Raw genomic sequence first — 10,855 nt, 5'->3', positions numbered from 1 at the left:
TTGTTGAACTATTTGTAAATATCTAATATACTGTTGTAATGCTCAACCCTGTGTTATTGTTGTGTTTTGCTTGTCTTTGGTATAAAAAATCAAACTCTCTCCCGAAACTATATATAGGAATGTATACCTGAAACTTAGCTATACCTGAAAAAAAAAATATACAAAATCCAGAATAAAACAATTGCATGAAGTACTTTAAACTTAGAAATAATGAGAATATTTGTTATAAAGGTCTGGAAGAGAACAAACAATATTGCCAAGAAATGTCCGAAAATTCAATCGGCTCGGAGCAGCTGCATCCTGAACTTCGCCATCATTTACTTCCGATTCAGGTTCGGCAACAAAATCTTCACAATCATCAACCACATCTTCAGTACTGTTTGCCTCTTCTGCATTTTTACTTATGCTTAACTGAGATGATGATGATTCGATTTCGCGTTGCGAGACTATGGAGAAATGTATACTTTCCTTATTGCCACTTTCTCCTTCACTCCCAGTGGATTGCCTCGCTGTAAGCTGATCTGATTCAGTTTCAGAAGTATTAGTTTCATTGTTTGAGTTGCAAATACTGAAAGGGTCATGTGATGTTGAACTAGAACTAGCTTGGTTCCCAGCAGCGGTTTCACCAGGACTTTTAATTTCTGCGTCTGAGCGAAGGTTTATTAGATTTTCATCTTGATTTACATCAGAAATCAAAATTGGAGAATATAGATCACTTTCTTTTGGAGCAGCAATATTTTCCGCAAGGGTGTCATCTGTAGAACATAGGATGCCATTACTCGTATGTTCTTTACTAATCTCTGTAGGAAAATCCACTGATACAGTTTTAAAAAAACTATTACTGGAATGTTGCACGGAGAGTTGTTTATCCTTTAGAATTGATGGATCGGGCTGTTCACTGTTGCATTTTTTACACTCTGCAACTGTGTCAGAAGAAAGACTAGCCTGTGCACAATTATCACAAGTAGTAGTTTCATTGAAACTCGACAATTGGGAATCATTTAAAGTTTGAGTTGAGGACAGGTCATTTGTTTGATATTCTCTTAAAATTCTGTCCATGGAATTTGACTCCGATTGTTGAATGTCACCAACTATTTTCAAAATATCTTTGTCACTTTTCAAATTGTCATTTTGCGAATTAAAGTCAAAACAGCTGCTCGATGAATGGGTTTGATCTAGTGCATTCCTGTTGTAATCTCCTGAATGTGAATTAGTTTCTCGTTGAAGACCATTTGGCTTTTGAGAAGCACAACTAGAATGATTATTCAGATCATGATCTGCTGCTGGCAATGCAACCTTAGCAGAGTTTTCAACTTGTGCTGTTGGCAGTGCTTGCCTCAAGTCTTCAGGATGGACTGGTGATTGGTGGCCACTACTTGTATGTCCTTTAACATGTGTGGCTAAATCATCAGCTTCGCTGTGTTTTGTATTGTATGAGTGAAGCTTAGTTTTCTGATCTTCATGGAGCACACATTCTCCGACAAGACGGTATGGGCTCGTGTCTGTCTTTGCCTCCTAAACAAAATGTAAACTGTGATATTACGACCAGTCGAGGAACTTAAAGTAAACAATATTAATAGAAAATTTAACCAAACTACACGACGACATTAAAACAACTTTACTATTTACTAAGAGTAGAAAGTGAAGGCAGATTGATCAATGTCAAAATTGGTTCCCAAACACGAGATTGTTGAACGAAAGTAAGTCTTTTCAAGCTTGTAATGGAAGTTGCAAATTTGACATGATGTTGTGAGTAAATGTCATGCTGCCATTCAACAAGATTCATTGAACAGGAAGATGCTGTACTCTGCGCAACTTTACAAAACTCAAAGCAGTCTTGTTTTGTCATGCCATTGTCAGCAACGGAAGTAGACATTAATGATAAATAACAAACTTATAATCACAAAGAAAATACAGATGGTAAATTAAGACTTTAGAAGAGTATGTATATTGTATATGTTCACAATAACACTTGTATACGTGGAAGGTACAAGCAACCATAAAGTCAAAACATTCAATGTCACCTCATAAGGAGGATAATCCTTCTAATCAGAAGATCCAACAACGAATGAAACTCTGTTTCTGCGAGTTGATCCAGCTCAGTCGAAACAATCACATTTGATGATCGAACACGATTATTCATAAAATTAAAGCACTCAGTCACCTCATAAGGAGGAGGAAAATCCATCTGATCAAAAGAGTCGTCATGAGCATTTCGAGGTCGATTAGATGATGGTGAATTGTTGCAACGAGAGCCAATGTTTTCTTCCTCTCCGTGATCATCATTCAATAGAGGTTGAAAACCTAACATTAATTCAAACAATTTATAACCAATCGTCATTTCATCAGTTTAAGTTGAGACAAATTTTAAGACCATGTATGTCACAGGTTCAGAAAAGGATTTCAAGGCCAGTGTAAGGCAATGACTGCTACTTAAAAGTTATCTTGTGTAGCTTTAGTGTTTTAACAATGCAATTTTATCTTCAGGTATATAAGACATTTTCTAAAGTCATATTCTGCAGAATGGAAGTTAAGTAGTTATTTTACTGAAAAGAAGGTAGGCTAACATTATCAAAAAATAAAAAGCCCAAACTATTTTCATCTACAAAACTACTGAATTCAATAGCACTGATGATGAAAACAGTTTAGTTTTCGAAACGTTTGCTAAACATTAGTTTAGTATCTACATTTTGGCCTCTTTATTTTATGATTAAATTGACCAGGCATTTCAACCATTTTGCTCAAAAGGTGACAGTATTCACTATTCATGCACTGCGCAACTATTTTAAATAATATCATCTTTGGCCTGTAAAAAAAACCTTACTACAAGACAACAAAACATAAAAAATTGGGTATGCTACTATTCAGCGAATCCGATTCGGCGAGTTCCCTATTCGGCGATTTTTTGAAAATCCAACGACGCCTTCTGTAAATACAACGATTAAATATTATCCAATATTCAGACATTGAATCAAAGTAAATACGAACTGTTAGGCTAATTCGATTCTTTGAACAAATCGATGGCTTTTGTAAATGTTACTCAGGTGCAACCTATACCTGGTCAGCAAGAGTTCCCTTTTGTACACGATGTCAACGTCTCACGACGTTAAAATGATGCTATTGCCATTACATTACATTCAAAAGTTTTGTTGACATTTTTGAGTTACAGCATCGTTTTGTGAAAAAGGTTGTTTTGATGTAAAATATATTTGAAATATCATATAAAATCAACAAATAGCTTATTTAAAAAATGAATGACATGACGAATGACATAAACATGATGCAAAGAAGGTGGATGACGTAGGATACATGTCAATTTTATGTGAGCAAACATTTTAATTTTATAGTTCAAACAGTTTTCGCTAAATTTCATTTTAATTTATTTTTCTTTGTCGGAATGCAAAAGAAACGATATTGTGGAATAAAATCCAAAATTCTCTAAATAAACAGAAGGCGTCGTTGAATTTACAGAAGACGTCGTTGGATTTTCAAAAAATCGCCGAAATAGGGAACTCGCCGAAAAAGGCTGTCGCCAAGTAGAGAACTCGCCGAAACGGGCCATTCCGAAAATTGATACCACAACCTATTGTATTAACTCCTCTACCAAGCAAAATTACATCAAGGCAGTACTGTAGCATTACTATTTGCATGTGCGCTAATTTCCATTCGTAATTCTACTCCTTACTTGGTAATAATTTTTGCGCTAGATGTGTATGACCGGTGTGATGCAAACCGTCCAAAAACTGAATAGCCCAGTTGGAGTACATGGGAGGAACTTCATCCAAAAAAACGGCCGCAGCATCTTGTGGACCAAAGTTCCTGTCTTGAATTTTAATTTCTTGCTATGAAGAAATGAACAAAAAAGGTTAGGTTTAATTTTAGCAGTTTCAAAACCAGGGTAAACCAGAACTCAGTTCGAACCAGAAGGTTTGGTTTCGTGGCAAGTAACTAGGCTTCCTAATCAGCAAATCATTTCCTAACATTGATTGAACGTCTGCATACGTTGAATCAATGCACTAAATAACTGATTTGCTGATCGCGCAAAGGAGTAGCAACTTTCACAGATATACTTTGTCACTTCAAAGTCTGCGGATTTAAAACGCGAATAAGCACAATTCAAACATTGCAGTTGGTAACACGTAATCTATAATATATACTTCTTTCTTTACATAAAAAGTTTCTCACTTGGTGAAATGGATCAACGCATGGCATATATTGCAACAACATCGTTGGATTAATTCTTTGCATTATCTCAATTCTGATTTCACTGTTGGAGCTGATTTTATTCCTCAAATCTTCATCAAGTTTTCTCAACTGATTTTTGGTGCTAACAACAAGAAATACAAAGATGAGCAGAATACGCAATCTTGAACAAAACATTTTGAAGACGATTGCTTTAGAACGGCGGTTTTCAACCGAGGATCAGCGGCCCCCAAGAGATGCGTGAAGCGTTTTCAGGGGTGGGCAAAAGCTTCGAAGTTGCAGCATGATTGATAAATCACGAGATTTACATAATATATATTAGTTGTGCTTTATTGGTGTATTGCAGATTTACAGTGACTCTTAAAATGTGCGTCGAGACGCTTTGGTGTCATTTGAAATTATAAAAGGTGTCGTACAAAGGATCGATATCACAAATAAAAAAAATCATACAAAAGAGTTAAATTTTTGTATGGCTATGTGTGCTCAACTTAATTTTATTGAGATTTTTGATCAATGTTTAATTTAGAAATGCAAACGTTGGTCTGCAGCCTACTAACACCATCAGTTTTGACATGATTGTGATTATAAGGAAATATTGACTAGAAATGAAAAAAAGGGTGAAATTCTTAGTAAAGATCACAAACATTCTGTTAGTTTTCGATAAAATTTACAGAAAATCATTAAATTAGCATACAGATTTTTGATCATGGGTGCCAACATATAGCTCATAACCAGGGCCGTGGTAACCGCCTCCGTACCCCTCCGCCTAACGGTATAGCTTTTTAAGGACCCACTCATTTTAGTCTGATTAATGTTTTTTGACTGTTTAAAAAATAAAATACTACAGAAGCTCGATGTTCAATAGCTTAAATTATGCAAGGCCGTATCTACTGCTTTCCAAACTGCCGACTGGAGGCCTACCTCTGCCTAGGGGCCCACTCATATTTAGTTTGTGCAGCCTTTTTCGGCTTGTAGTTTTATATGTACCGGAAACATTTAATATGTATTTTTTCTCTATTTTTGTAAAATTCTCTTGCTCGCTCAACCACATTTCGTTCACCTCGGCGATATTGAGCATATAGGCCTACATAGTTGGGAATTAAGGGAGTGAAAAGTTTTTTGTGTCCCAAAAAACAACAACAAAATGATGCAATATTCCAAAGTAAATACAATTAAACATAGGAATATAAGTAAACAAACAGAGAAGTTGATAAATCCGTACATTATTCACATGTATTTCATATCTCACTGCACATATAGGAAGCAAGTGGATACTTGTTCGTTCCATTAACACGAAGCGAGTTAAGAAATGCTACAAAATCACTTACTATCGACTGTCAGTGTTTTCCATTTCTTTCTAGATTCATTTCAAGGCTTTTCGTTGCCTGTTCAGTGATTTTTACCTCAAAGTTTTGTAAAGTAGATTAGAAAGTAATAACTTACACATGCTAAAGGCAAAAAGATGAAAAATAATAATCGCTATTAAAATAAAATAAATCTAAAAGATGACATAATCTCTGATTCAAGCTAGCTTTTAGTTTTAGCTGATGATAAACAGCAACTGCAGAATGCAAAACCTTCTAACAAATAGCCAGGAGGATACAAAGCATCTAAAGAGATTCTACAATATTCATCACTTTGACTGCCATGGCTTTCATATATGAATGACACCTGTGTTTTACTAGAGGCTGTGGCATTCAAATATGAAAGACACCTGTGTTTCACTGAAAGTCGCGTCACTCATTATATGCAAGCCACTACGTGCGATTCTAATGGGCATCTGAAAGCGTGGCCTCTGTTGAAAACGCTGGTATGCTTGGTTTGAGAATATTGTAAAAATCACTGTTTTGCATTAATAAGAACATACAAGGTTTATTTCAACACTATATCAACAATTAAGAGTTTGCTGAGTTCGATGATTTGTTGGGTCATCAATATTGATGTAAATTGAAGCATTCCTGGCACATTTGGGGTTCTTCAGGGCATTTATTACAGTAGGTAAATGTCATCTTCGCTTGTTTTCCCGCTTCACCACAACTACATTCCTTGCTGATCTTTGCATAACATGTGTTGTATTTTCTTCGTATTTTTTTCCCATGTCCACCCACTCTTCGGACGAGAAGATGAACTTGTCTAATGGACGTACGAGGTGCAGGTTGACCAAGACTATCCATTTGCAGAAGCATAGCAACCAATTTCTCTCTGAACGCCGGTATTTTTATTTTCTTTCGAGATACATGTTTGCATATCACATACGCGTTTACCACAGCTCCACCTAACAAAAGCTCAATGCCAAGTTTTCGGTACCATTTTAAGCCTTTTCTCATAGTTGTCTCATAAGAAGCCATCTGATCTGATACATCTATTCCAGCTCTGCCTTTATTATAGGCTAAAACTGGCAACGGTTTTTCTGTGGCTGTTCGTGATGTGCGTCTTTTTCTATTAGCGGTTGAATTCTGACTTGGGTTGTTGGTGGGTTTATTCGTGTTGGTGGTTGTGGAAGGTTGACTAGGATCGGTGTTGCAGGAAGATTGATTTAAATTGGTGCTGATTACAGATTGATTGGGATCGGTGCTGGGAGAAGGTCGATTTACTGGAACCATAATTGGGGCATGCTTGGTTGTCAACATCCTGACATCTGGTGTGTCCTTCCATTTCAGCACAACAATTCCATTTTCATCTTCTCTTGCAATCATTTCACCGCGTTTTAGTTTCGCTTGAAGAACATCTTTGGATATATATTTTTTTGGAGCTCTAAGGGTTCCAACCACATGAGTCTGTCTTTCCAAGATGCTTTGTGCCAATTCGTAACTTGTATAAAAGTTGTCAACATACAAGGTTCTACCTTGATCAAGAAGCCCCTGCGACAACTCCACACAAACGTTTTTGGCCAATCTTATTTCTCGTTCATCCGTTGCTAATTTTCCATAATACAGTTTTAATCTCCAAGTGTAGCCATTTAACAAACACAACTCGAATAATTTTATACCATAGCGGTGTGCTTTGTTCGGAATATACTGTCTGAAAATTAAAAGCCCTCTCCATGGAATCAGAGTACCATCAATGACTATGTCTTGTTCAAGGTAATATAAATCCTTAAAATGAATTTCCAGCAGGTCTATGATTGGTTGAATCTTTGCAAGACGGTCGCTTGGTTGCATGCTTTCATTGTCATTGAAGTGTATCATGCTACACAGCAACTGAAATCTGCTCCTTGACACGATATGTCGGGAAACACACTGCTTGTAAATGCCAACTTTTGCCCAGTAATTAGCAAGACTGCCCAGTCGCACAAGTACCATCCATAGCAGCAAGCCTAAAAACTTTTTAATTTCTTCAGTGTCAGTATCCGACCACTGTTTCAATCTTCCATGTCTTGTTGGTGGGTTGGAGGTTATAGTTTGTGCTGCAAATCTATTTGTTTCACTAACGATATGATTTATAACTTCATCGTTAACCAGTAGAAGAAAGATATCTAATGGATTACTGTTTGGCGCTACTACTCTCTGTACGCCTGTTAGACCAGTAAATTGAAACGTTTTGTGCTTGCCTTCGTACTCATTCCAACGATTATTATCTAGTTCGTCAGTTCGATCCTCCGCTTTAGTTTCATCTTCAACAGCAAGCGTTTGAGGAGCGTCAGAAACATTGATATCCTCATCTTCTGACGTTTCTTCGTCTGCTGAACGTCTGGGTAACCAGTTACAATCAGCTACAAAATTGTCAGATTCAGAATCAAAATCGCTTTCAAACATCAAAAGTATTTATATCTTCATCAGTTAACCTTCGCTTAGCCATTATAATACGAGTAACCTGAAATCAAGCAAAAAAAACTCTTATTAGCAAAATCTTCAATCCTAGATCTTTGATTAATCCTGATACATTAATGCTACAGGCAACTAGTTAGGAACGGTACAGCACGAGGCTTCGCTGATTGCATGATATTGATCATATGACTTGCATTTCTGTGGTTGTGGTAACCTCATTATGGTAACGTTGCAGAAAAGGGACAAAATTATATCATTTTTTGCTCAAATTGCAGTAAATATGTTAAAATATTTCAAACGTGCCTTTGTAATTATCTTCAATACTATAATTATGTAGATGTAGTCAAACAGCTGTTTGTGGCTACAGATGCAATCTTAGTAGGCCTATAGCAAATATTTCAATAACTGGTAAGATTAATAAAAACGCAAAGAAAATGATGGCTTTTTAATATGAATGCCATGGGCTCTGGGATAAAAAAAAGCTGAAATTTACGTGTGAGGCCGCAGTTTTCATATAAAAGCACGTGATCTCCAGTGAAATTTTTACAAAAATAGCTTGGCAGTCAAATTAATGACACTGAAAGTGCACATACTGGTGTCATATGCCATTGACTATAATTATTTTTAAGATTCTAAACAACTACAAATTAAAACAAACATGGTGTGAAAGTTGCATATCACAAGAAATTATTGTGTCAGAGCAGACAAAGCAATTGTATTAGATAAAGCATGGATACACTTAACCTAAATAACGATGAGATTTTTATACAGTTGAATAGAAGAAGAGTAGTTGCAAAAAAAATGTAAGGCAGTCGACGAATTGGAAAATGGCGAACTAAATATTGCAGCATGTCTTCCCTCTTGAAAAAAATCGTCGGTCAAATCTTGACTACTTTCAGAAGTTTGCACCAGAACTTGATTCCTCAATAACGAAACTATTAGACGATTCCGTCTACTTCAATTGCAAAATAAAAGTCTTGCACCAAACTCACTTAATTCAGTTTTTGAAGTGCCATTAACTTCCGAGCACGAGCTGCTAACATTGTAAGGTTCATTGGCAACTACATAAGACTTTCCTTCATTCACAGCAGCTGTCTCAATGGGTGGCTGAACCGCTGGATTTGAATTCAAGTTCCTATGCTTTGATCCATTTTGGAAATTTATATAGTGGAATGAGCATTTGGCTGATTTCTTTCGTTTGTAACAGACTTGCATAACACAGAGGTTTCCATTCCAGAATAATTAATACCACCTGAAGTACCATGTTCTTGACTACTCTTTGGGGAAAAAAAAGAAAATGGTGCAGTTGGAAAGTAACTAGGGCCGGATTCTTGTGTCAAGGCTTGTTGCTTCAGGAAAGATGGACCGGGCTGTTCACTGTCATATTGTCGCAGTTCCGTAATGGCATGGCAAGACACATCACCTTTGCTGACATTCTTACCGGTTGCAATTTTATTACCACTTGAAGAATTTCGTGTTGAGGAAAAGTTGTTCATTTGTTGGTAAGTAGCTTCGATTTTGTGTGAGGCATCAGAATTCACAATTAGTGCTGTTGACATTGCTTGTTCAAAATCCGCTACGTGGATTGGTTGGTGACCACTACTTCTATATCTTTTCTGGATCACAATTGGAAGTTTCGGCATCGTCTCACTTTCACGCTCCTGAAATAAAAAGCTTATCTTAATTAGTGACCCAATTTAATGACCATAAGAATACGTTACGCTACATTTTTTAAGTGCCGGATACTTAAAACACCATGAAAGTATAGTCACGGCACACTGATGACAACAACCAATAAAATCATATTCACGAAAAACAAAATAGGTAATCATCAACAACAAACAAAAACGACTTTTATTCTGCGTGTCAATTTTGCCCGGCCGTGGGGCATAGACATAGTATATGACGCTTTGCCTCGAACTTTATTTTGTTAATTAATTGTCAAAGTCAAGCAAGTTTTGTGAATTTGTTAGAATGAATATCCACAAATAAAAAAATTCAAGCTTGGTAACCAGTAAGGATATTTTAAACAAAGTTTTGCCGCCAAAGAGGCAGCTTTTTTCAATTGTTATTCACTGTTTATCATACTTTTGCACATGAGGCAGGTAGCTTTTCTTGACAGTTTAGCATTGGTTGGGGGAAAAAATCTTTTTGCAGATTTGAGATATAGGGCATTGAAATGAAGTACCCCAAAACTTTTGTTCAATAAAATAAAGTGTTTTCCTTTGCTTTTTTCACAAATGTATTAACATATTCGAATCCCTTGCCCCAAACACTATAAGAATACATATTTTTATTATCTCTGTACGGTATCTTAAAAAATAAGGATTCCAAGCTATTTTTTGTTATCGCGACATCAAAACAGCGCCTCTAGTGGCAAAAATGTAATTTTCAATACCTCGAAAACCGCTTGATGGATTTTGACAGCGTAATTGTCAATCTACATCTTTTCCCAATAGCTCTAACATATTAAAAAAAGAAGAAATTCTGAGATGGGTGACAAAATTTCAAAATTTTGACTGTATTATACTAGAATGACCCATTGATATATCCGTTTTTCCCCCATCATCCATTGTCTGTTTTGCCCCAAACAAGCTACCTAAGAAAGTCTATAATTATAAGCAAAACCACGTTATGTAAAAAGATTATTTTTGGAAGTTTGTGAAATTCTTACCTAGTGGAGAATTCCCCCCGGTTGGGAACCACTGATTTAGAGTTAGACCAAAGTCTACAACCATCAGCAAGCATGTTTGAATTTTGTCGTATTCTTTCCAGCTATCGGTTCAACTGATGAATTGATCAACAATGGCCAATGCCCATTCAATTCAATGATCTTGTGTCGTAAACTATACGTTTCGGTTGACAGAGACCAACAAAGAAATCAA

The 10,855-nt window shown here is 36.3% G+C and overlaps 1 protein-coding gene across 1 annotated transcript; it reads right to left on the bottom strand.

The window, feature by feature from the left end:
* Positions 1–201: 201 nt before the first annotated feature.
* On the bottom strand, positions 202–5,642 carry LOC145788543 (uncharacterized). The gene is made up of 5 exons (XM_082600304.1): positions 5,532–5,642; positions 4,186–4,327; positions 3,686–3,842; positions 2,165–2,304; positions 202–1,515 (listed from the first exon to the last, which is right to left on the bottom strand). The coding sequence occupies exons 1-5, from the start codon at positions 5,552–5,554 to the stop codon at positions 202–204; spliced, it is 1,776 nt and encodes a 591-aa protein (XP_082456430.1). The 5' UTR covers positions 5,555–5,642.
* Positions 5,643–10,855: the final 5,213 nt, after the last annotated feature.

Source organism: Aplidium turbinatum, chromosome 2 (genome assembly GCF_918807975.1).
Source record: "Aplidium turbinatum chromosome 2, kaAplTurb1.1, whole genome shotgun sequence".
Taxonomy (NCBI): domain Eukaryota; kingdom Metazoa; phylum Chordata; class Ascidiacea; order Aplousobranchia; family Polyclinidae; genus Aplidium; species Aplidium turbinatum.
Note: the sequence above shows the minus strand (reverse complement) of the source record. Positions and strands in the feature narration are given on the sequence as shown.